Consider the following 27,534-nt stretch of genomic DNA (forward strand, 5'->3'; position numbering starts at 1 on the left):
ATGTCTCAATTCTAAACTCTTTGGTGTTTTTTCTGGATTAAACGCCCCTAGTTTGGACGTATTTAGCTCGATTTTGCTGTCGATCACTGGTATAAATGTGAGAAAAAAATACATGGCAAGTTTTCTGTCATTTTATCTTTTCATATTAGAACAAGGTGTTTTATGCCTAAAAATGATCCAAATTTCCCATCTTTTCGGCGACGAAATCTGAATAATGGATAGAGCTACATTCAAATTTATGGTTTCAATTTATTGATAAATGAGTTTCCAGGACTTTCTCAGAGGGGATTTTGGATTTCTTGTTTAGTTTTAAAATAAGCTGTTTTTAGTGGAAAAATTTGTAAAAAAATAATTTTCGCCTTATTTTTTGACATTCAAAACTCAATAAATGTGCCTTAAGGGGAGACACCGCAGCCAAAACTCAATTTTTTCAGTTTTCAGATTTTGGGCCAAATTGGTCTCTGAACATACAAGCTTTCACCCGGAAACAGAAAATATGCCTAATCTTCACAATAACATGTTTAAATATTGCGCTGATTCAATGTTCCCCCATAGACTTATATGGGAGAACACAATATCAAGGGCCTTTTTCTCCAAACACATGTTTCTGTCATTGTGGCGACACAAAAAATGACAAAAATTTGATGAAAATTTGACCAAAAATTTGATAAAAATTTGACACAAAAATGGACAAAAAATTGACAGAAAAATGACAAAAAAACGACAAAAATGTGACAAAAAATGGGAAAAAAAATGAAGGAAAAAAAGTTACAAAAATGAGTTGAAACCCCCCCCCATCAAAAAATGATGGGAAAAAAATCTGATGACGTGAGGAAAAAGATCCATTTAGATGAGTTTTGTAGATCTCTAGCTTTCAAATGAGGCGTTAAACTGGCCTACAGGATTTAGGTAAAGCTGAACTGGAGAAAATGCCCTCAGTTCAGGCGGGAGTTAAGAGGTTAATGCCTTCAATAAGAAATGTAAATAGTGTTTAACCTCTTAACCCCCACCTGAACCTGAGCACATTTTCCTCTAGTTTAGCTTTACCCAAATCTAAAAGCTCCTTGAAATACTTACACAGTATTGAACTGATAAATGACCCGTGTGTTTGATCCGCCCATGTGTCGTTGGCTCGTTTTCCAGATGTTTGGTAATGTGTGTGACATCATCATCACGCCCGGCTCCACACTGACCCTCTGTCCTCCTGCCCCCCCCCCCCCCCCTCTCTCACTCTCTCACTCTCTCTCTCACTCTTTTGTGTCGTCCTCTCCTCCTGTGGGGCCGGACCGTGTTGAAAGTCTGACATCACTGCATTACTTCAGATCGGCAAAGCGAGAGGATCGACACAACAGAGACTCGCTTCAGAAACAGTTACGTGTCGAGCCACAAGACGACACGAGCGCAGGAAAAAATAACACAAAAAGATACAAAAACCTTCACGATATACAGGAAAATAAGATGATTTATATGAACATGTAATAGAAGTTTGGCAGTTTGGATCTCGGCTCCTGTGTTCTCTTCATATTGTCATTACTATTAAAATTATATTATGTTATCATTACTACATAAAATGAACCCCTTAACTCCCACCTCAACCGAGCACATTTTCTCCAGTTTGGCTTTACCCCAATCCAAAAGCTTATGGAAAAAAGCCGTGAAAATAGCGACAAAACTGAGACGAAAACAATGATGGAAATCTGACCAAAAAGTGAGAAAACATTGACAAAAAAGTGGCGAATAATGTAGGAAAAAGTGGCAAAAATTTCACCAGAAATTGACAAAAAAATGACGAAAAAATGTGACAAAAAATGACAAAAATATGAAAAAAATTCAATAAAAAATGACAAAAAAATGACAAAAAATGACAAAAAAATGACAAAAATGTGACAAAAATGTCACAAAATGTGACAAAAAAATTTACCAAAATATGACCAAAATTCGATAAAAATGTGACAAAAATGTGACTAAAAAATGAAAAAAAATGATAAAAAATTGAAAAAAAAATGTGACAAAATGTGACAAAAAAAATTACAAAAATACGACAAAAAATCAATAAAAATTTCACAAAAACATTACAAAAATGTGACAAAAAAGTGACAGAAAATGACAAAAATTTGACAAAATGTGAGAAAAATTCAATAAAAATTTTACAAAAAAATTACCAAAATGTGACAAAAAAGTGACAAAAAAAATGACAAAAATATTACAAAAATTCAATAAAGATTTGACACAAAAATGACAAAAAAGTGACAAAAAATGACCCAAAAAAATGACAAAAATGTGACAAAAAATGACAAAAAAGTGACAAAAAAAATGACAAAAATATTACAAAAATTCAATAAAGATTTGACACAAAAATGACAAAAAAGTGACAAAAAATGACAAAAAAGTTACAAAAATGAGTTGAATGCCCAACAAAAAAAGGATGGAAAAAAAATGTGATGACGTGAGGAAAAAGATCCTCTCCTCAGGCAGGAGTTAAGAGGTTGACCCCCGCCTTAACCGAGCAGTTTGGCTTCAAATGTGAAAGCAAAAAAGTGGCAAAAGAGCAACAAAAACGTGCCACAATAACAATGAAAAAAGCGTCAGAAACACAGGAGTAAAGTGTGACAAAAATGAGATGAAAACGCGTCAAAAAAAAGCAATTAAAAAAAATGAAAATGCAACAAAAACACTTCCACAATGTGACCGAAAACATGTGACTAAAGAGTGATGAAAAAGCAACAAAAAATCAACAAGAAAGCCTCGAAAGAGCGTCAAAAATGTGGAAAAAATGCAAAGAAAAAGTGATTAAAATATGACCAAAAAAACACCATGAAAACACAACAGAAACGCTTCAAAAAGAAGAATGTCATTTCTGTTTCAGGAAATGAGCCAAACCAATGGAGAAAAACTGTAACTCAAATTGGTCTGTCGGCAGCGCTGGTCCTTTTTACTCATAGAAACTTTAAAATATTACTCAATATTTATGCTCATTGTAAGTTGTGGTTTGTTAAGGGTATTTCAATCTTAACAGCAGGCCATTATTATCTATTGTAGTTAGAGCAGCAGGAGTATGAGTGATATAGCAGCCTGGCCTTTTGCATTACGTGGGTGTCGCGCGCCCTCTGCTGGACAAAACATTCCAATATGGTTTGTGTGTTTTTTTTTTTTTTTTGCAACGCATCTAATTCCATTCAAAGGCTGGATAGTAAATAATGAACTGATTCCAAAGCTTTTGTCCAAGTTCCACACGCTGTAAACACGGATAGAGGAAAAAGAAAAAATCTGAGCCAACAACACCAGGAGTGACAATAATATACAATAAGCCATAAAAAAAACTGAGGCCACACTATAAACCTAAAGTGTAAAACTGATACTCATAAGGAGCATATAATATGTCAAAACAAAACAAAAAACTCAAATCAAAGAAATCAAATAGGGCTGAAACAATAATGAAATAATTGACAACTGGTAATCTGTGAATAGTTTTCTGATTTAAACAGATTAAGTAAAATATGCTTTATTAATATCTAAGTATCTTGTTTTTTAAATGTCTACAGAACATTTTTTTAATTGTTTACAATGATTAGTATGATTTCTTAAATATGATCTGTCTGTGTCTCGGGACAAGTCTCCAATCAGAAAGCAGAATTAGCTCCACTCTTATTGTTGCCAGATCCTATCATTTAGACTATGTCCTCAGTCTCAGGAAGGTCCCCGATAAAGTCCCCGTCAGTGCCAGTGCAGCCTCCAGTCAAAGCAGTCAAAAATATACATATATACAGTAAAAATATATATACAGTAAAAACTTTTCAGTGGCACATGCAATACATATGGGAAATGGATATATAAGACAGCTCAAATATAGAGAAGATCTGCCTAAATATATGCAAATCAATATGTACACCAAGGAAGTGGACGCAGCCTATGAACATGGCATGACACTGGAATCTCTAAAGAAAAACATTCAAAACAAGCTCATCATCTAATCCCTTGGGTGTAAGGGTCTGTAAAGTTTCAATCCAGTAGGCTTCTCTTTTCTTCAAAAGTTTGTCATGGTCTCCTCCTCTTCTCCGAGAGAGATTTTTCCTTTTCTACATTTGGCCTCTATGCCTTCTCTTACGCACCTGTTTAAAACAAAGAGATGTGCGAAGTAAACCTTCTTTAAAATGCAAAATGGTTAAAATGATTCTATGGACACAGACATGTATATGGTTAGTCTGGTGTTATAAGTGATTTGCCTCAGGTGCTCTGTGGAGCGGGTCACGCTGTTTTTAATGCAGGCTATCTGATACCATAGACATGCACTAGCCTAGCGCCACGAAACTCTTCAAATATAAGAACTGCATGAATTACAAAAAGAAAAATATCTCCAGAAATCAACAACACTGGATAACTAGGAAATGAGGCCCGATGTCAAACATCCTGAAAAATCCCTTTAAGCTCGTGCATGACGGCACTTCGGACCCGAATTAACACCTTTCTGAGTGACAGTGCAGGATTTTAGAGGCAGTTGTGGTGAACAGGTCTGAGCTCACTTTACGCATGAGGGCATGGCTGGAACATGTAGGGGGAGGAAAATACTTAATTTTAACATTTTTGAACTCCGTATAGTGCCTTTAAGGCTATAATGCCCAAAAGCATTTTTTTTAAAGCATGATATTGATATACACTGCAAAAGTAAATATCAAGCATTGGCTTAAATGACTTGAATTGAGGAAATGTTTCTTGTTTTGAGCGGTTTTCACTCATTTAGGCTTTTTTTCTAATCTGACCAAGTTTACTTTGCTTGTTTGAGGACATTTCAGACCAGTTCTAGGGTAAATCTCGCTTTATATAAGAAAGTCAAATCGCCAATGAGACAAGACCAATTTTCTTTCCCCATTGGCAAAGAAAATGACCTGAAATAAGGACGAAATGTATCGAAACGAGTCAGAAACATCTCAGAACAAGTGAAATAATCTCGGACAAATGCCCAACTAGTCAAAACAACTCAAATTTGGATTATTGTGCTCAAACTGAGACATTTTTACTAATCCAGTTAATTACTTTTTGCAGTGTAGGAGCTTTTAAATCTACTATAGCCGTCATATAGTTCATTTTTGCAGTGCTGTAAACGAAGTGTTTTGAACTAGAAAAGAAAACAGACCCATTTCCGTTTCATTCAACTTTATTTTTACAACACAGCTCTATGGACGTGCGCACACTACATCAGAAAACCCCTCCTGCTTCACGGCGTCTACAGAGAACAGACTTGAGGTAAGAAAACTAACATTTAACACAGTATATTCGCAATATATCATCGGCCTCTGGTTTTACTCAGACAATGGGTTCACAAAACATCCTCCCGAACTATTACTCCCGTGTGTTTATGTTGAAGTCTGATACTGGACATGTTCAAATTATTATATTTTTCCCATTAAAAACAAGTATTCCCTTTTATAAAGAGGCTGCACCTTTCTGCGTCTGAGCAAGAGATGGAATTTAGCACTTTTAGAAACGTATAAACCCCAGAAAACGAGGATTGAGAAGAATGAAAAGGTCCGCAGTCTGAAAAGTAAAACAGCGCCTTTTCGTTTTTTCACAATTTCCACCCAACTTGAAATATTCCGTTTTTAATGCATTGTTTAAGGGGAATCGGTGTAGAATTTTTCCCTTTAGTCAATTCTTTGATATAATTTAGGTATCACACAGCAACATGGTGAAATAGAAAGGACTGAAAGAGGTCTAGACGCTCTCTGGACTAGCGCGGCGTGGTCGTGGTCCGTCTTTAGTGGTCGCAGCCGAACAGCTCGGAGGAGATGCGGTGTTGCTCGGGCAGGGCTCGGGCGGCCACCAGGGTCATGACGCTGTCGAAGTGGTAGAAGTGGTTCCCCACCACCACGGTGATGCCCTTGGGCCCGCACATGGCCGCGTCCACGTGCTTGAAGAGCGGCAGCGGGCGCTCGTTGGCGGGCTCCCGCGGGGTGGCCTTCATGTCCACGTCGAACATCTTATTGCCTGGAAGGAAAAAGGGGGGAGTGTGAGGGTGTGAGTGTGTGAGTGTGTGAGTGTGTGAGTGTGTGAGTGAGTGTGTGAGTGTGTGAGTGTGTGAGTGTGAGTGTGTGAGTGTGTGAGTGTGAGTGTGTGAGTGTGTGAGTGTGAGTGTGTGAGGTTTTACGACTTTATTATTTAACCTCTTAACTCCCGCCTGAACTGAGAGGATCTTTTTCCTCACGTCATCAGATTTTTTTTCCATCATTTTTTTGTTGGGTGTTCAACTCATTTTTGTAACTTTATTGTCATTTTTTGTCACTTTTTTGTCATTTCTTGTCACATTTTCGTCATTTTTTCGTCTGATTTTTGTCATTTTTTGGTCAATTTTTTTGTTATTATTTTGTCATTTTTTGTCACCTTTTTGTCACCTTTTTGTCATTTATCTGTCATTTTTTGTCATTTTTTTGGTCATTTTTTTGTCATTTTTTTGTCAATTTTTTAACCAATTTTTTGGTCAATTTTTTTGTCATTTTTTTGTCAATTTTTTTTTTAATCAATTTTTGGTCTTTTTTTTCCTCACTTTTTTGTCATTTTTGTGACATTTTTGCCAATTTTTCCTCAATTTTTTGTCAAACTTTTCTCACTTTTTTTCACACTAGCTTTTGGACTGGGGTGAAGCCAAACTGGAGAAAATGTGCTCGGTTCAGGTGGGAGTTAAGGGGTTATGGGATATTTCAGAATTTTTGACATAGGGCCTCATTTCCTCGTTATCCAGAGTGTTGCTGATTTCTGGAGATATTTTTTTTGTAATTCATGCAGTTCTTATATTTGAAGAGTTTCGTGGCGCTAGGCTAGTGCAAGGCTAGTGCATGTCTATGGTATCAGCTAGCCTGCATTAAAAACAGTGTGACCCGCTCCACAGAGCACCTGAGGCAAATCACTTATAACACCAGACTAACCATATACATATTTGAGCAGCATCAGCTTCGTGGTTGTATAAGCTACGCGGCAGCAGAGTGATCTGCTAGAAAATAGTCCTTCAAAATGTGATCATGTGATGCAGGTCAGTTATATTCCAAACATGACTCTATGGACACAGACATTTATATGGTTAGTTGTTAGTCTGGCTTTACAAATACCATAAATAACATGTCACCACCAGGATGTAGCTCACTGTTCTGATCTGGGGATGCTGGAGTTTGTGGACAACACGCGCCCCAAGAACAAGACCAGCTGACGACCTGAACGTCCAGTCGACAGAGATAGAATTCCAGTAAAAAAGTCTGTGAGTCCGTTTGTTTACCTTGGATGATGTGTGCGACGTGGGGGTGGTCGTCGCAGACCATGGTGGCGTCCACGTGTCCCTCCACGCCCAGCTCCTCCTTCAGCGTCTTGGGGTAACCGTCCAGGTGAGTGTGGGGCTCCCCGACTTTGTACACGTGCACGTTGTCGTCCTGCGCAGGGATCGGGACAAACACTGTTCAGGGACGGGGTTTCTGTTGTCTGTCCATGTCATGTTTAAAGAGGGCATACATTTCAATTGGCTCAGGGCGCCCTCTGCAGGGAGCAGTGGTTCAACAGTTTGGGGTCACCCAGACAATTTTCCATGAAATCTCATAATCAAACACACAAATGTTGATGCTCCAGATACTCATCGAGCTTAAAGGAAAGCCAGTTTCATAGCTTCTCTAATCAATAGTTTTCAGGGCTAACTTAAAGGAACAGGCCACCGTTTTTCCACACTGAGATATGTTCTTACCTGAGCTGTGACGAGTTCTTTAGGACCTGTCTGATCTTCAGTCACGTAAACACAGCGCAGACGGCGTTAGCATTTAGCCTCTCCCTCTCTCCTCTATAGCTCCAAAACAGGTCAAGATAGAAGCTACCAAGCTCTTCCACGTTTTCCCTATTTAAATATGGTTACGTGAAGTGTAACACTACAAAGTATAATTACACACAATTAAACAATGTGGATTTTCTAAGCGGATAAAAGGGGGGACTATATTGTAAGGCGTAATAATACCAGGAGTAGTTTGGCGTCCGCACAGCTTCTATCTTGACCTGTTTTGGAGCTATAGAGGAGAGAGGGAGAGGCTAAATGCTAACGCCGTCTGCGCTGTGTTTACGTGACTGAAGATCAGACAGGTCCTAAAGAACTCGTCAAAGCTCAGGTAAGAACATATCTCAGTATGGAAAAACGGTGGCCTGTTCCTTTGACTGCACAAGGGTTTTCTAATCAGCCTTTAACATGATTAGCAACACATTGTCCCCTCAGAGTGATGGATGCTGGAAATGTGCCCTATTGGATACTTTCCAGCTATAACAGTAACAATGTCTACACTGTATTACTGATTCATTTAATGTTTTCCTCATAGCTAAATAAATACAATAAAGCCTATTCTGATTCTGAAATCATGACCAGACCTGGCCCCTCGTCTGTCATTTCTGTTACCCCTCTGTTACCCTCTGTTACCCTCTGTTACCCTCTGTTACCCTCACCCACCATTTTAAAACCTAAAAGACAATGTTGAGATACAGAAAATATCTCATGATTTAAGTAAATGGTGCAAAATGGGGAGGGGGGTGGGGTGAGCAGTGTTGTTGTCTGTTTGGAAGAGTGGGTGGTTGGGTGGGCGGGAACTGCTTTTAATCTGTAAAGCACTTTGTGTTACAACCTTGTATGAAAAGCGCTTTATAAATAAAGTTTTGATTGATTGATTGATTGATTTTTTAAAATACTATTCCAGGCATCTCTGACCTGTAGTGAGTGTGGGCCTCTCTGAGCTATTCACCTTATTCTGCCCCGCCCACTTTTGCCACTTTTTGCGTTGTCTCGGCGCCTCGTTGTCCAGACACTTCCGGTCGAGCGCGAAGCCCGTTCATTTTAACGGAGAACGAGGGGAAATATTCTCAAATCTGATGTTTAGTCGATTGATTTGTGTAAAATGTCCGATGTTCATTTGCACCGACATGTCGACACTGCAGCGTTTCTCTGTGGGGCCTGAAAACGGCTTTGTTTTCCTGTAGTGACTGATTTTACGTGGGCTTCTCCAGTCCCATGTTAACACATAGGAGAAAAGGGGCGGGCACAATTCATGGCGGCGACCACGCGAGGCTCTGGAATAAGGTGAATAGTGAGTGTGGGCCTCTCTGAGCTGTGGTAAGTGTGGGCCTCTCTGTAGTTAGTGTGGGCCTCTCTGAGCTGTGGTGAGTGTGGGCCTCTCTGTAGTTAGTGTGGGCCTCTCTTAGCTGTGTTGAGCGTGGGCATATCTGTGGTGAGTGTGGGCCCATGCCTTGATCATGTAGAGGTGGTCGTCGTAGGAGAAGACCGCGTCCAGGTCGCTGTGCATCTCCTTGAAGGCGCCGTCGATGGCTTCCACCGTGATGTTGTCGCTGCCGTCGTCTTTGTGGATGTAGTGGTGACCTGAAACAAGCGTAACGCCCCGTTTTTAAAAAGCAGCGACTTCTTCAACAACAACCCTGAACCCGGCAGAGATCAGAGCCTCCACTCACTTCTGAAGGCGTACACGTTCCCCGCGTGGTCCGAGGTCACGGCGTCCAGGTGAACACGGCTGCACTTCTCCCTCTCCACGTGGTCGTCGTCATCGCCTCCGAAAACAAAACACATCGTTCATCTCAGTCGCACACAGGGGGAAACAATCAGAGGTTCAGGGTGAGGGGGGGGTTAGGGTCTTACCGAACTTGGCGCACCTGTGGAAGAACCCGCGGGCCTCTCTGGGGTACTTGCCGTGCACCTCTCCGGTTTTGGGGTCGAACTTGGAGAACTGGTGCCCGTGGAAGCAGTAGTAGTTCTCCAGGAAGTGGAAGGCGGACGTGCAGTTGGGCATGGTCTCGAAATGCTTCTTGTCCGCGGTCTTGGTCTTCATGTGGTAGTGGTAGATGTCGTGTCCTGCGGGGGAACAGGACGGGGGGCCTCGTTTTATCAAAGCCAGGCTTTTACTTTTAATGAATGTGTTCGAGCAAATGTTATGCTATTTCATTTGCTTTGTGGAGCTTCTACCACATGGACAAAAAAAACCCTGCAAAAAAAACCCCCAGACATTATAGTCTTTGTTTTAGTGTCATTAAGTAAGGGATAATGTATAGAACGCTGGTCAGGGCGAACCGGACCCCTCCGCTTCACGTCGAGGTGCTTATTTTCCCAATAATGACCAGCGTTTTATACATGATCCCGCTTATTATACGGCCATTTGCAACTGAACACACACAACATAAACTTCGTACACTTTTATGAAGGTCGAAAGGTTTATTTAATGACTTCCGCGACAAATAGTTCACAAAAGTTTGCGCGTTGCTCGGCAACGTTTTGCTAGGCTAGAAGCAGCAAGGCTAGCAGCTAGCCTAGCTACTTAGCTGAAGGTGCAGTTGGAGGAATGGTGGTGAATCTCTGGGTAAGTTGAAAGTCAGACTCACGCTAACTTCACGAGCGATTCCCCGACTTCTCTCTCAGTGACGGGACAGATAGTGTTGCTACTACGTACGTGCGGAGTGATATGAAAGCACCAACTCTGTTGCCATTGGCAGCGGAAATTATTTTTCTCAGACGTCCTTTATCAGAAAATAATGACCTGTAGAACGTTGGGAAATCCCATTCAAATCAACGGAGCTTCTACTTACGTTGTGAAGAGCCGTATGATAATAAATAGGATAAAAATCCTTCCACCATATTTTCAAGTATTTTGTGTTTTCTTTCTTGTAAAATATCCACTCGAAGGTCAGTTGTTAGCTCATAGCTCATCAGACACATTGATACATAACATGAATGGGATTTTTATCGACCGGCCTCGTGATCGAAGTGAATGCTCTTTTCCAACTCCTGCTATAAAATCACTCATCGACTTTGCAACTTTGAACATTTTCGCTCTTGTCAACTGTAAAACTGTGTAACTTATTATTATGTTATATTATGCTATATTTTTTTACACATGCTTAAACAAGGTTTGAGTTTTCTGCCATTCTGGATCCAGTCCAACTCCCTCTAACTCCACCGCTGAACTAAACCAAGACCAGGACTAGGAAAGGACTAAACTCAGCTTTAATCAGGACCACACTACAAAAAGTGAATATCCAGCATTGGCTTTGTTTGAAATGTTTGTAAAGGAAACATTTCAAACAAACACCATGAGATTTTGTGTTTCTATTAAAGGGGTCGATCTCTGGAATAACTGTACAGAGGATCTCAAATCATGTCCCTCTCTCTTCCACCTAAAGAGAATGTATAAAAGTATTATACTTGAAAAATACCTTAATTCTCTAGTCTGTTAAGACTGTCATGTGTATGTATGTGTGTATGTGTATATATATACATATATATATATGTATATATATAATAAAATCGTTTTGAATGTCTGATGTTATGTTGGAAAGTTAACAAAAACACATGCTGTAAGTTTAAAAAGACAAGGGTAGGCAAAATAAGGATTAGCTTCAGCCTATACCTTTTCGGTCATTTTGTATGTTATGTTATGAAGAAGTTTACTTAACTGAATGTTAATCTTTTGTCATAATTTTGACCGAATAAACTGAAAACTGAACTGCTTAAAGGACTTGAATTGAGGAAATATTTCTTATTTTGAGCGGTTTTCACTCATCTAGACCTTTTTTCCTGATCTGACCAAGATTATTTTGCTAGTTTGATGACATTTCAGATGGTTCTATGGTAAATCTCACTTGAAATCAATAAGTAACACTGCCAATGGGACAAGACTAATTTTCTTACCCCATTGGCAGAGAAACCTACTTCAAATGAAGGCGAAATGTATTGAAACGAGTCAGAAACATCTCAGAACAAGTGAAATAATCTACAACTACATCTTAACGAGATAAAACAACTAAAATTTGGATTATAATGCGCTAAATTGAGACATCTAAGCTAATCTAGTAAATTACTTTTTGCAGTGTAGGACTATTATAAATCACATCTAAACCAGGTCAGAAAAGAAATACTCCAGAAAAGAACCAAAAAAACGACAAACCTTTGAAGAAAATGACCGAGTCTTCTCCACAGTCGGTCTTCGGGCACTCCACGGCCGCCTCCAGGTGGTCGGGGATCCCGGGGAACACCTCAGAGATGTCCTTGGGGTAGCCTTCCACCACTTTGCTCTGGTAGTAGCTGAACACCTTCTCGTTCTGCGACGGGACAAACAGAATTAAACGTGTCTGTCTGTGAGGCGCTCGCTTTGAACGTCACGACCGGGGGACAAACCAGGAAGAAGAAGAAGTGGTTGTGGAGGGCGGGGTCGTCCTCGTGGTGCATGAAGAGCGCCGCGTCCACGTGGTCGAGGGAATGGTGGTCGTCCAGCTCCGGGAACGTCTCGTTGGCCAGTTCGGAGTCGCCGTGGAAACCCTTGAACAGGTGGTCCCCTGATGGAGAAGATACAGCCTTACAGTTACACAAACGCACGACTCGGACTCACAACAGTGTCTGAGTTTTACTGATTAGGGACAAAGTTGATGTGGTGAATCCAAAAAATCACATCAGCTTTGCTCAGTCAGGCACATTTTAACCCCTCAGTATAGTCTTTACAGTGTCTTCTGTGCTGGTGCTTGTCTCTCCACAATCAGAGGGGCTTGGTTGTCATAAAATTAGCATTTGTGCTTTTATTTCAGATCCATTTTCTTCTGCTTCATCAGGGCCGTGTCGCGGAGGCAGCGGTCTGAGCAGAGATGCCCAGACTTCCCATCAGAGCCGTGGGAAGATGTTTTAGTTAGGGGGCGCTGAGGGACAAAATTTACCCCCAAAATACTTTTTCTGTCCATAAATCCTGTTTCTTAACCTCTTAACTCCCGCCTGAACCGAGAGCATTTTCTCCAGTTCAGCTTTACCTAAATCCTGTAGGCCAGTGTAACGCCTCATTTGAAAGACCTAGAAAACTAAATGGATCTTTTTCCACACATCAGATTTTGTTTCATCACTTTTTTTGTTGTCAAATTTTTGTAAATTTGTGTCATTTTTTTGTAAATTTTTTGTCACTTTTTCGTCAAATTATTCGCATTTTTTTGTCAAATTCTTGTCAATTTTTCCTCCTTTTTTTTGCAATTTTTCGCCAATTTTTTCTCTCTTTTTTGTCAAATTTTTGACATTTTTTTGTAAATTTTTTGTCACTTTTTCGTCCATTTTTTCTCAATTTTTCGTACATTTTTTGTCACTTTTTCGTCAATGTTTTCTCACTTTTTTCACATTTTCATCCTTGTTTTCGTCTCAGTTTTGGTGCTATTTTCACACCTTTTTTCCAGAAGCTTTTGGATTGGGGTAAAGCTGGAGAAAATGTGCTCGGTTCAGGTGGGAGTTAAGGGGTTGATATTGCCTGCAGTTCACAAACTATCCACCAGGGGGTGCTGCGGCGCCCTCAGCACCCTGGGTTCCCACGGCCTTGCTTCCCATGCCACGTGCACCTGCTCTAGGTGTTGTGGAGGATGTCGAGGTGTGTGTGTTGTCTATACCAATGGGCTCTGCACTACAAAAAATATCAAGCATTGTCTTAAATGACTTGAATTGAGGAAATGTATCTTGTTTTGAGCGGTTTTCCCTCATTTAGACACTTTTCCTGATCGGACCAAGTTTACTTTACTTGTTTGAGGACATGTCACACCAGTTCTCGGGTAAATCTCGCTTGAAATAAGAAAGTAAAATTGCCAATGAGATAAGACCAATGTTCTTACCCCATTGGCAAAGAAAATGACCTGAAATAAGGAGGAAATGTATCGAAACGAGTCAGAAACATCTCAGAACAAGTGAAATAATCCAGGACAAATGCCCAACAACTTCTTAACTAGTCAGAACAACTAAGATTTTGATTATTATGCTCAAATTGAGATGTTTATACTGATCTAGTTAAACACTTTTTGCAGTGTGGCTGCTCTGCTTTATGACCACAACACTGGAAGCCGCCATTGCTGTAGTACCTCCATATCGCCACGAGTCCCCCATTGAAAAGCATTGGAGTTGAGACACCTTAAAAACAACTTTAAAGCCTGGTTTAAAAAATATATGAAACCAGGCTGGTTTTCGTAAGAAGAATTTTTGAAATCTTGTTCTTAATGAGGGTCGGACTGTTAGCATTGGAGCAGCGCGAGCTACACGTCACGCAAGGGCGGAGTCTACGGTGAAGATCCCGCCCTTATGCCCTTTTTAGGAACATGCTTCGTCAGAGCTGGGGAGGGGGAGTCTGTAAATCCTCCATGAATTACCCCTCGACCGTGGTCATTATGGTAAACGGGGAGGAGTGAGGAGGAGACGTCCATTATTTTTTACAGTCTATGGTCTATACAGGCACTTTTATTATTTGATACGTAAGGTCACTTCTTAGAAATGACAAAAAATATGACCGGAACATTTAGCTGAAAGCGGCCCCTTGGCTGGGGCCGGTTGTAACGTGATTAGGGTTGGTTTGAACAGAAAGTACAAATCATGTTCCTCGTGGATTACAGAGATAATTAACTTAAGCACTGTACTTAAAGTGATAGTCTGTAAGTCTGCAAAGTGTGGAGACTTTGCTGCGCAGACGTCGAAGTGCACCTAAGGTATTATTACGCCTTATACCATGGTCTGGGTGAATACTGGATTCTGATTGGCTGGTGCATTATTTTGGTATAACCGCACACGTAGTCCGGTAGTTAAATCACTGGGATATCACTCCACTGTGGCGTCGCCATAGCAACACATGACACAGCTGAGCCAGATAAAGGCGTAATTAGTGACTGACAGGAACGTATGAGATGGATTTAGTGTTTGCTAAATGTTTGTAGAGGAGAGTGAGCAGCTAGGTTAGCTACTGTTAATAACATATGAGCTTTACATTTCTATTGGAAACGGTTAAGGCTATTCATCATTTTCAGACGTAGGCTACATAAAATGATCCTGCATTTAAACATATTTGTCTGGATTAGTAAAGTCAAACATAAAAGTTTGAGTTGGGGGGGCCCAGGTGTGAGCGACTCCACCGCAGCTGTTTCCATAAACAGTTGAGCTGGTTGAGCTAGCTAGCTTTAGCTTCAGGTTAAACGTTGTAAAAGGTAAATAACTCCTGCCCACGAGTGCCGCATATCGGTGTTTCCTTCCAGGGAAAAGTGTTTCCGGGTTAGTCCTGTTGTGTTGTGATTCTGTGCTGATGTTGTGTCGTTGAGCCTGACTGAGATCCTCGTAATAGCTGCGGAGAATGACTCGCTCTGAGACCAGCCTTCAGTGACCGGCTAATAACACACACAAAATAGTCCCGTAGTCTGGCAGATTTCGTGAGTTTAGTAAATGAAAGAAATACTTATTATAAATGTTAGGTTTGTGGGACCCTGGTATAAGCGGATTAAACAACGAGGAGCCGCATTAGACGTTATAATGCACTTCGCTGCGCGTCGTGGTGTTCTTGACTCCGCGTCGTGCATTATAACCGTCGAATGCACGGCTCCTCGTTGTTTAATCCTTACTTACAATACAGTCCCTTTTTTAATCCGCTCACAAAATCCACATGTTTAATTTTGCGTAACTAGATTTGTATCTTAACTGTATTTAAATAAGGAAAACAGCTTGGTAGCTTCTAACGTCACCCCCGTTTGGAGCTATACCTTTGCTGGGAGACTGAGCGCACGCACAAAGACCAGACAGTTACGCATCAACTCGTCTAAGCTCAGGTATGAACAAATCTCAGTGTGGAAACTAATAAATTCCTCCCCTCTTGGACCAGAAACCAACCCCGAATTTGGAAAATAAGGAGAGCAGGAGCAGAGTTGTCCAAAGTGAATGACCAAGCTCCTCCCCCTCCCTCCTGATTGGACCTGACAGGCCGGGGTCACAGAGAGTCTGTGCTTTGTGATCTCGTGTTGGATACTGACTCTTGAAGAAGAGCGGCACTCCCTCCTCGCTCACTGTGGCGGCGTCGGTCTCCAGGTCGTGGCACCGGTCGTAGTCGACTGCACAGAACAGAAAGTAAAACCAAAGATAAAATAGTCTGAAACATCTTTGACTTTCCTTCAAATATCATATACAAGTACGATTTAAGCTCCCCGTTCTAAGTGCGGGGAAAAATGACAGTTTTCACCAAGGCCGTGGGAACCCAGGGTGCTGAGGGCGCTGCAGCACCCCCTGGTGGATAGTTTGTGAACTGCAGGCAATATTGACCCCTTAACTCCCACCTGACCCGAGCACATTTTCTCCAGTTTGGCTTTACCCCAATCCAAAAGCTTCTGGAAAAAAGGTGTGAAAATAGCAACAAAACTGAGACGAAAACAATGATGGAAATGTGAGAAAAGTGAGAAAACATTGACGAAAAAGTGACAAAAAAATGACAAAAAAGAGAGAAAAATTTGACGAAAAATTACGAAAAAAAGGAAGAAAAATTGACAAGAATTTGACAAAAAAATGCGAATAATTTGACGAAAAAGTGACAAAAAAATTACAAAAAAATAACAAAAAAATGACAAAAATGGACAAAAAAGTGACACAAAATTTACAAAAAAATGACAAAAATGAACAAAAAAGTGACAAAAAAATTACAAAAAAATGACAAAAATTGACGAAAATTGACAAAAAAAGTGACCTTTTTTTTTTTTTTAAATTAAAAAAAATTACAAAAATGGACAAAAAATGTACAAACAATTTACAAAAAAATAATAAAAAGGACAAAAAATTGACAAAAAAAGTGAGAATAATTTGACGAAAAAGTGACAAAAAAATTACAAAAAAATTACAAAAAAATTACAAAAAAATTACAAAAATGGACAAAAAATTGACAAAAAAGTGACACAAAATTTACAAAAAAATTACAAAAAAATTACAAAAATTGACAAAAAAATTACAAACAATTTACAAAAAAATAATAAAAAAGGACAAAAAAAATCTGACATGAGGAAAAAGATCCATTTAGTTTTGTAGGTCTTTCAAATGAGGCGTTACACTGGCCTACAGGATTTGGGTAAAGCTGAACTGGAGAAAACGCTCTCGGTTCAGGCGGGAGTTAAGAGGTTCATAAACAGGATTTATGCACAGAAAAAGTATTTTGGGGGTACATTTCGTCCCTCAGCGCCCCCTAACTAACATATCTTCCCACGGCTCTGGTTTCCACGTATTGATCGTCCGCTCTTTACCGTTGTCGTGGCGCTTGTGGTCGTGGTCGTGCTTGTCGTGCCCGCGCCCACGGCTGTGCCCCTCTTCGTGCCCGCGAGCCGGAGGGTGCTCGGGTTTGCGCCCGTGTCCTTGTCCAAGGCCTTGGTCGTCGCCTTTGTCATTAGGTTTGTCACTGGAAACAAAACATGTACATTAAGGCACTTGAAGAATCGTACGACCTCTTTGTGTGTCTCTGTGGCGTCTTATCTCAGTCGATTTATTTATCTGGTCGGGGCAGTGCTCGCCGTCCCCCATGAGCACTCTCAATCATGCACTGCAAAAAGTGCCCTCCGAAAAACATGGACAAAAATCTTAAAATAAGACGTTTTGTCTGGTTTTAAGGAAAAAATTCTGCCAATGGGGTCAGCATTTTTGTCTTGCTAAGAATTCTTATATCTAGAATATCAGCTAGAATTAAGCAAAATGTCCTCAGAAAATGGAATCATTTAAGGAAAACATTTTTATTTAGTGAAAAATTGTGGGCATTTTACTTAAATGCTTAGATTTAAGTAAAATGTTCTTAATAAATACTAATATTTAAGGAAAGTGTTGCCGCGCCCGGAGACCCGCCTCCATGATGTGGACCAGGCTGACGGTCAGAATCACCTGCTGGAGGATTCACCTATTGTACATGTTTTTAGTGGCAGACACGGGGAGAACATGCTCCACACAGAAAGGCCCCGTCCTGGTGGGAATCGAACCCGGGACCTTCGAGCTGTGAAGCTGAGGCTCTAACCGCTGTGCCACCGAGCCGCCCACTTTAAAGAATGGAATGTTTTATCTCTCTGTGAGAATCAGTTCTTACATTAAGAGTTGTTGATCTGAGTTTTTCTTAAAATAAGAAAAATATTCTTTGTCTAAAACTGAAGAAGATTCAAAAAGTTTTGCATGTTTTTAGCAAATATATCTGAACAAGAAATGGCTAGATTTGATTTCCTGAAATAAAATTTGCTCAGTGAGACATTATTACTTTTTAGGGAAAACATAAGAACTCATTTCTTAAAGTAAGACATTTTTTACTTGCGTAGAATCCACTTTTTGCAGTGTAGAACTAAAGTGAATTGTTTTGAAAGTTGAATAAAAGTTTTCTAAATCAGTAAATTGCCCCTGATTGGAGTCACTAGTTTCTGTTGAGTGCTCTGAGATCCTTTCGTGTAGAAATACTTCACGTGAGTACGCAGTAGTGGGTACTTACCCCAGCGCGAGGGCCAGGCAGAGGCAGAGGCACAGCAGCAGCTTCATGGTCATCTGATGGGGATGAGCCTGGAGGAGCGGAGCAGGGCACCGTCCCGTCTGTGGATGGGCTTTTATTCGCTCGGGACGAGGCGATCCGGGGCCAAAGTGGGAGGGGCCGTTCGCAAAAACGCCGCCTCAGACGTCTGATGGAACTCACTGCGGACACGGGCGGTTTGCCAAGAATGAGGAGGCTGAACTCTCCCCTCCCTCTGCTGCCCAGTCTGATATTGCTTTGTGAAGAGTGTTGGCCGTTGGGTTTTGACACGAGTTTACAACAAATCTGCGAGTTCTGAGTCAGGATTTACACAGCAGCAAGTCACACTTAACATTCAAGATTCAAGATGGTTTATTTGTCAAACCATGTGAATCTCTCGTCCTTGATTGTGGAGCGGGGGGAGGGGGGAGGGGGAGAGGGTTGGGAGGGAGGGCAGGGAGTTCAGCCCGATGGCCCTGTGTACGAAACTGCTCCTCAGTCGACTGGACCTGACCCGTGGATTCCGCAGTCTCCTGCCTGAAGGCATAACCTTGAAGAGGCCATTTACATGACTCAATACAACATAACTCAAAATATGTGTACATGTTTCATTTCTTAAAGGGGCTAGATCAGGGGGGCCAAAGTGGGGCCCGCAGACCAAATTTGGCCCGCCGAAAAAATTCTGTTGGCCCGCCAGAGAGTGACCTACTTTTGCGCTGCATATGGTTAAAACTAACTCTTTCATTCATTCTCAAAGGTAAATATGGATGCAGTTCACTTTTTGACCACCAGCGTCACATTGGGGGCGCTGTTTCACTCCTTTTTGTGGTGTCTTGGTATTTATCAATTACAGAGCGCTGTAGCATCAACTTTCACAGTTTTCCAACTTTTATTGCAAAGGTTGTTGACGTCAACAACAGCATATGTTAAAAATTGACTTAATGTAATAGATAAAAGAGATAAAAGATGAAAGAATTGATGCTTAACTGACACTTTTAAAATAATCTAATGTGGCATTTTCTTTGAATTAGCGATTGACATCGCTGTGTTTGGCCCGTGACTCACAGGCACTTTTTAATTTTGGCCCTCGGAGACAAAAGGTTTGGGCACCCCTGGGCTAGATGCAAGTTCACCATGTTACACTCACTACTGCCACCTCAGGTCTTACATGTAACTGCACCTTCTATACTACAGACCTGAATCAACACCTTTTTGAGTGGCAGGATTGTAGAGGCAGTTGTGGTGAACAGGTCTGGGCTCATTCTACACATTAGGACATGTAGTAGAACATGTAGAGGGAGGAAAATACTTTTTTAACATTGTTAAACTCTGTATAGTCGCTTTAAGTATTTTCCTCCCCCAACATGTTCCAGCATTAGGACATGTAGTAGAACATTAGGACATGTTCTACTACATGTCCTAATGTGTAGAATGAGTTCAGACCTGTTCACCACAACTGCCTCTAAAATCCTGCACTGTCGCTCAAAAAGGTGTTGATTCGGTCAGAAGTGCCGTCATGCACGAGCTTAATATAGAATCTGCAGTTACACGTAAGACCTGAGGTGGCAGTAATGAGTATAAAAGGGTGAACTTGCATCTAAAAAAAAAAAGACCTATTTTTACACAATTTATTCAGATTTTTATCTCGTTTTTTTTTTTTTTTCATTTCCCCCCTCATTTTCGCAAATTTTATATGACTAATATATATATATATTTTTTTTTTTTCTTCTCCCAATTTCACCCAAATAATTCCCCATTTGTCCCACATTTCTTGACATTGGAGATGATCCTGACATTTGCAGATCTTCCAAACATTTTTCTGTTTTTCGAGATGACAAATATTTTACTATAGGTATTGGAAAAAGTATTGTTCAGGTACCGGTATCAAAAACCAAGTATTGTTAAAGTATTGTAACATTTCCCAGCCCTAGTCACGACTCACGAGCCTTTCCTTTCAATATTTGTCTCCTGAAAAACATTCTCTAGTCTGTTAAAATTAGTTCATTTTATCAAGATTTAAACTTTTAAAGATTTTTTTAATGCTGATACTCAAATCATTTGTAGGATAATTACTTATAGTACAACAAACATAAGTAGATTATGGATTGAAGGTTCCAGCTCCACATCATTGAGAACATTGAGTTTCAAACCATCCTTTTTGTATTTGACGAACTGACGTTGTAAAAATAGCCGAGCATCGTCGTTATTTTCCAAAGAATTTAGATTTGGTGCCAGTTGGAATCCGATGTAAGGCTCTTAAAGTCACAATGGAACAATGGCCGCTTTTGACCGTGTGACGTTGTGAATGTCCGCGCAGGACCTTCATCACGCAGCAAACGTTACACAACCCGAGTGTTGCAGGAGTTTGGAGAAGGTTCTCGTCGCAGCTGCAGCCGCTCCGGGGGCCACTGACCTGAAAGCACCGACCAAAGCAAACACAACCCGCTGACCCGCACGGCCCCATCACGAGGGAGCCTGGACGAGGCCGCCTGCACGAGGGTTTACGGTCAACTCGATCACCAATAAACACAATCAGAATCACACTGATGATCTACAACACTGAGAACACACAACTTTGTTCAACTCATTTTTGTAACTTTTTCATCATTTTTTTGTCATTTTCTGTCACATTTTTGTCAATTTTTTTGTAATTTTTTTGTAATTTTTTTGTAATTTTTTTGTTATTTTTTTTAGTAATTTTTTGGTAATTTTTTTGTCCAATTTTTATCACATTTTTGACATTTTTGTGTCACATTTTTTCAATTTTTTCGTCAATTTTTTATCAATTTTTTGTAATTTTTTTGTTTCATTTTTTCACATTTTTGTCATTTTTTTGTTACAATTTTTCATTTTTTCGTCATTTTTTGATCATTTTTTTGTCATTTTCTTGTCACATATTTGTCATTTTTTGGTCATTTTTTGTTCATTTTTTTGTCACAATTTGTCATTTTTTCGTCAATTTTTTTGTCAATTTCTTGTGACATTTTTGCCACTTTTTCATGCATTTTTCGTCACTTTTTTGTCACATTTCCATCATTGTTTTCGTCTCAGTTTTGTCGCTATTTTCACAGCTTTTTTCCAGAAGCTTTTGGATTGGGGTAAAGCCAAACTGGAGGAAATGTGCTCGGTTCAGGCGGGAGTTAAGGGGTTAATGTCCCTGTTTTTCCCATGGTCTGACCCGGGTGGGGGTCACGATCCTAATTAACTGCTACAATGGGGGTCGCGGCTCCAAAAGGTTGAGAACCACTGCTTTAGATTATGAAATACTGAAACAAAACAAGCAAAAATGATGAGTAATAAATGATCAATATTTACTTCATCATAACCAGTGCCTTTTGTTGTGTCCTTGGGCAAGACACTGCACTCACAGTGAACCAATGCTGCGAGTGAGTGAGTGAGTGAGTGAGTGAGTGAGTGAGTGAGTGAGTGAGTGGGGCCAAAGTCACAGATTGACAGCAAGGCTTCAGTCAGTCTGCCCCAGGACAGCTGTGGGGGTGCAGAGAGTGAATGAACAAAGTTTGTCATGAAGAAAAACAGACACATGTGTTTTATTAAAGCAAAATGGACTTTTTCAAGCTTTCCATCATGTTATTCTGTCACTCCCTCATTAAAAACATGCCTGAAGTGTTGCCTTGGCACATTCACGTATTTCTGAGTAATCTGTAAAAACTCTGATGGCGGCCATTTTAGGGATAGGTTTGCCTGAGTCCTCCTAGGAACGCCCCCACCTCCTGGAGACGCCTCCGAGCTTTGGTCACCAGCCGAGTAACCAACCACTGCTCCTCAGCAGAACCCCCTCCCCACTGATGCCACAGACAGCGTGTGGAGGGGGCGTGTCTAAAGGCTCAGAGGTTCTTAAAGAGACAGAGGCCTATTTCAAGACATTCACTACAGCCATTTTGAGAGAGACATTTTATACAAGGCAGTTATTCTAATTTACTGCATTTACAGACCAACAGAAGGTTTGTCATCATTGTAGTGTGATATAGGCTGGTGCTGTGTGACTGAAAAAAGCAGAACACCCCCTCTTTAAAATGTAGGAGAGATTTTCAAACATCAACTGGACTGGGGTGCTTGAGTTTCATTTCTATCTCTCAAAGCTTCTTTTTCTTGATTGATCTCACAATGGACAATGGAGACATTCACTTATAACAGCAGCTCTTCAGAACACACACGGGGGAAAGGGTTCTCCCTGTGTCTGTGTAGGTTTCCTCTGGATACCCTGGTTTCCCCTACCACTAACTACCACTAACTACCACTAAAACATTTACAATAGGTGAATCCTCCAGTCCACTGGCCGAGGCTAGCTGCTCTCTGCCCCTACAGGTCGCCCCAGTGGCATTGAGGACGGGTCACGTGCTTTGCTCTGCCTGGTCCCGTCAGATCTCAGAAGCTAAGCAGAAAGGGTTGGTTGGTTCTTGGATGTGAGACCTTTGGGAAACAACAGGAAGTGGGTGAAAGTAGTGAGTGAGTGAGTGAGTGAGTGAGTGAGTGAGTGAGTGAGTGAGTCGTAGCAGCACCACCACAGAGTATGGAGTAAATGATAAAAAAGGAAAGTGCTATATAAAACCAATGCATTATTATTATCTTTGGGAGAATTAATTATAACTTAAAGGGATATTTCAGGATGTTTGTCATAGGGCCTCATTTCCTTATTATCCAGAGTGTTGCTGATTTCTGGAGATATTTTTTTTGTAATTCCTGCAGTTCTTATATTTGAAGAGCTTAGTGGTGCTAGGCTAATGCTAGGCTAGTGCATGTCTATGGTATCAGCTAGCCTGCATTAAAAACAGTCTGACCCGCTCCACAGAGCACCTGAGGCAAATCACTTATAACACCAGACTAACCATATACATGTCTGTGTCCATAGAAAAATTGTTATATGTATTTTATATGTATAGTCCCTTTAAGTGAGTGAGAATGAGGAGAAGCTGAAGATGCTGTTTATGTTAGTGTCATGTGAGTCTGTGTTCTCGTCCTGACTGATCTGGACGAGGCGCAGCTTCAGCCTCAGCCTCTCGTGACGGACACGCTCTGCACGTGGGAGACATAAAGATCATCTCAGGACAGGTCTCAGTCCGGTCGGCTGTTTTTATTTGTGCAGCTGCCGCGTCCTGGACCACGCTCCACTCAGCGGGACGCTCTCAGCTGATGTCTGACCCGGACACACTGGCGTCCCTTCATTTACTAAACTGTGTCATTTACAGTTAAATAAAACGCCTCAATATATTTATGATTGCTCGATACATCGCCAAAAGTGTATGTCCATCTGAAACTTGTATATTTAATGGGTAAAGTATGGAAGGTTAATTTGTGTGTCATCAGATTTTAAACTTTAGTAGGTATTTACATTTGCCATTAAAGCAGGAAGTGCCGAGATAAACGGTTCTACACTACAAAAAGTAAATATCAAGCATTGTCTTAAATGACTTGAATTGAGGAAATGTTTCTTGTTTTGAGCGGTTTTCACTCATTTAGACACTTTTCCTGATCGGACCCAGTTTCCTTTGCTTGTTTGAGGACATTTCAGACCAGTTCTAGGGTAAATCTCGCTTGAAATAATAAAGTAAAATTGCCAATGAGATGAGACCAATTTTCTTTCCCCATTGGCAAAGAAAATGACCTGAAATAAGGACGAAATGTATCGAAACGAGTCAGAAACATCTCAGAACAAGTGGAATAATCCAGGACAAATGCCCAACAACTTCTTAACGAGTCAAAACTACTAAAAATTGGATTATTGTGCTCAAATTGAGAGGTTTATACTGATCTAGTTAAATACTTTTTGCAGTGTATCAAGCAGTGTTCATTTCGTCGAGTAAAACAATTTGTCCTAAGTTATTTTTTACTGATTGAAATGAGACTCAAACTAAATTAAACAGACTATACAGAGTTTAAAACATGTTCAAATTAAGTATTTTCCTCCCCCTACATCAGGGGTGTCCAAACATTTTTCATGGGGGGCTGCATATTGAAGTGTACACAGGGTGAAGGGCCGTAGATCAGTAGTTAGTGCCGCAAAACCTTCGACTAGCAGAGGTTTAAATTGTGCCCCATACGTCTATTTAAGCTTAAAACCTTCATGCAGCTCAGTCTCACAATGAAATGTTAGTTGTTCGGTTAGAATTGTGTAGAATTATTACATTTCAAATAAAAAGGTCCATCTCTGGTGATGTGTACCGATACAGCAAGAGGCCGAGGGCCACCATAAATTGGTCTGAGGGCCGCATTTGGCCCCCGGGCCGAACTTTGGACACCCCTGCCCTACATGTTCCAACAATGTCCTCATGTGTAGAATGAGCTCAGACCTGTTCACCACAACTGCCTCTAAAATCCTGCACTGTCACTCAGAAAGTTGTTAATTCGGGTCTGAAGTGCCGCCATGCACGAGCTTAATATAGAAGCTGCAGTTACATGTATGACCTGAGGTGGCAACAGTGAGTATAAAATGGCCAACTTGCATCTAGCCCCTTTAAAAGTTGTTTACGAGACTAAAACTACGACTAAAATGTCCATTAATTTTTATCGACAAAAGTATAACTAAAATGACAGTTTAAAAGAGCCTCTGGTCAGGTCAGGGCTTTGTTCATGTAAATCAGGGGCGTCCAAACTTTTTTTCATCAAGGGCCATATATTGAAGTGTCTAGGGCCGGGAGGGCCTCAGGTCAGTGGTTAATGTGGTCAGGGGCGGACTGGGACTTAAAAACGGACCTGGACTCCGACCAGTGTGGCCCAAATGAGCGTAAATGCGCACAGTATTGCCCAAATCTAAAAGCTCCTGAACTGGAGAGCAACAGTGTAACGCCTCATTTGAAAGCTAAGACCTACAAGAAGGATTGCAACTTTTTGTCATGATTTTGTTGTTTTTTCATTACAGCCTTGTCATCGTGTTTTATCACTTTTTTTGTTGTTGTTTTTTTGTCATGTTTACGTTGGTTTTTGTCACGTTTATGCAAGCCGTGGGAACCCAGGGTGCTGAGGGCGCTGCAGCACCCCCTGGTGGATAGTTTGTGAATTGCAGGCAATATTAACCCCTTAACTCCCACCTGAACCGAGCACATTTTCCCCAGCTTTACCCCCAAAAAGTGCTAAGAATTTGACAAAAAATTGTGAATAATTTGACGAAAAAGTGACAAAAAATGACAAAAATGGACCAAAAAAATTGACAAAAAAGTTAGAAAAATTTGAAAAAAAAATGAGAAAAAATGGACGAAAAATTGATACGAATTTGACAAAAAAATGTGAATAATTTGACGAAAAAATGAGAAAAAAATGAGAAAAATTTGACGAAAAATTGAGAAAAAATGGACGAAAAAGTCACGAAAATGTGACAAAAATGAGTCGACTGCCCAACAAAAAAAGTGATGAAAAAAAATCTGGCGTGAGGAAAAAGATCCATTTAGTTTTGTAGGTCTTTGCTCTCGGGTTCAGGCGGGAGTTAAGAGGTTAATAAATAGGATTTATGCACAGAAAAAGTATTTTGGGGGTAAATTTTGTCCCTCAGCGCCCCTTAACTAAAACATCTTCCCACGGCTCTGCGTTTATGCCACGTTTGTCACATTTTTGTCACATTTTCTGCTTTTACGGCACATTTTTGTCCCGTGTTCATCCTCGTTTCCGATTTTCTGTTTTGGCGCTTTTCTTTTGAGCTTTTAGATTTGGGCAAAGCTCGGTTAAGGCGTAAAATTAGAGATTAAGGAGAATATTGAGAGGCCAAACCGGTGGCCCTTCTGTGCTCTTCCAGAATGGACATATGGCCAGTCCACCCCTGAATGTGGTGAAAACCTTTTGTGGAGTTTTAACCCCTGTCCCACACCTGTATTGGAGCTTGGAACCTTAAAACCTTGCTCTTTACAATCATAAAAAGATCATTTTCGAGATATAATTGTGTACAATTATGAAACTCGTAGTAAAAAGTACCATCTCTCATGATGTGTGCTGATTTAGCAAGAAGCCTGAGGGCCACAGAAAACAGGTCGAGGGCCACACTTTGGACACCCCTGATGTAAATGTAATAATAATGCCTTACACTTGTATTGCATTTTACAAGCCTGTGTTACCAAGTTTCTAAAAGCGCTACTCTCTATAGTCTTTATTCATTCATGCCAGACTCGGTGGTGGTAAGTTACAATTGTTGTCACAGCTGGATAGAGCCTGGCCAGCCACACTCACTTCTGTCTCTTTGTATTTGAAATATATTCTCCAGTTTAGAATAAAGTTCGAATAGCACGGCTGTCCAGGCGACCTCCGGCACCCATTCACTCACACACTGCATTTATATGGTTAGTCTGGTGTTATAAGTGATTTGCCTTTGTGTGTCAGACTGTTTTTAATGCAGGCTAGCTGATACCATAGACATGCACTAGCCTAGCGCCACATAACTCCTCAAATATAAGAACTGTATGAATCACCAAAAAAATATCTCCAGAAATCAGCAACACTGGATAACTAGGAAATGAGGCCCTATGTCAAAAATCCTGAAATATTCCTTTAATATAGAAGGTGTAGTTAAACGTATGACCTGAGGTGGCAGTAGTGATCAACTTGTATCTAGTCCCTTTAAAGAGGGGGTATTCTGCTTTTCTCAGTCCCATAGCATCAGTCTGTATCACACTACAATGATGACAAACCTACTGTTGGTCTGTAAATGCAGTAAATTAGAATAACTGCCTTGTATAAAATGTCTCTCTCAAAATGGCTGTAGTGAATGTCTTGAAATAGGCCTCTGTCTCTTTAAGAACCTCTGAGCCTTTAGACACGCCCCCTCCACACGCTGTCTGTGGCATCAGTGGGGAGGGGGTTCTGCTGAGGAGCAGTGGTTGGTTACTCGGCTGGTGACCAAAGCTCGGAGGCGTCTCCAGGAGGTGGGGGCGTTCCTAGGAGGACTCAGGCAAACCTATCCCTAAAATGGCCGCCATCAGAGTTTTTACAGATTACTCAGAAATACGTGAATGTGCCAAGGCAACACTTCAGCCATGTTTTTAATGAGGGAATGACAGAATAACATGATGGAAAGCTTGAAAAAGTCCATTTTGCCCTTTAAGGAAAATGACAGAATAGTAACTCACAGTGACTTAGAAAAATAACTTTAATCTGATCATTGGTCTATAAAAAGTCATGCGTTAGATTTCTCGTTACTGAAAAAAGTAGTCAGATTAGAGTACCTTGTTACTAAATAAGTAACTACTGACATCATCTGTTTTGATTTGAAAGAGAATTGAGAATAGAAAGAGAGGGTTGTGTGAGC

The 27,534-nt window shown here is 40.7% G+C and overlaps 1 protein-coding gene across 1 annotated transcript; it reads right to left on the bottom strand.

Moving 5' to 3' along the window:
• Positions 1 to 5,622: 5,622 nt before the first annotated feature.
• hpxa (hemopexin a) lies at positions 5,623 to 18,420 on the bottom strand. The gene is made up of 10 exons (XM_079563676.1): positions 18,273 to 18,420; positions 17,022 to 17,210; positions 15,808 to 15,932; positions 12,185 to 12,342; positions 11,955 to 12,108; positions 9,656 to 9,868; positions 9,472 to 9,567; positions 9,252 to 9,382; positions 7,262 to 7,412; positions 5,623 to 5,982 (listed from the first exon to the last, which is right to left on the bottom strand). Exons 1-10 carry the CDS (start codon positions 18,323 to 18,325, stop codon positions 5,753 to 5,755), a joined length of 1,500 nt encoding a protein of 499 aa, XP_079419802.1. The 5' UTR covers positions 18,326 to 18,420; the 3' UTR covers positions 5,623 to 5,752.
• Between the last annotated feature and the right edge of the window lie 9,114 nt (positions 18,421 to 27,534).

The sequence above is a fragment of the Gobius niger genome (assembly GCF_951799975.1).
Source record: "Gobius niger genome assembly, chromosome: 9".
NCBI classification, from domain to species: domain Eukaryota; kingdom Metazoa; phylum Chordata; class Actinopteri; order Gobiiformes; family Gobiidae; genus Gobius; species Gobius niger.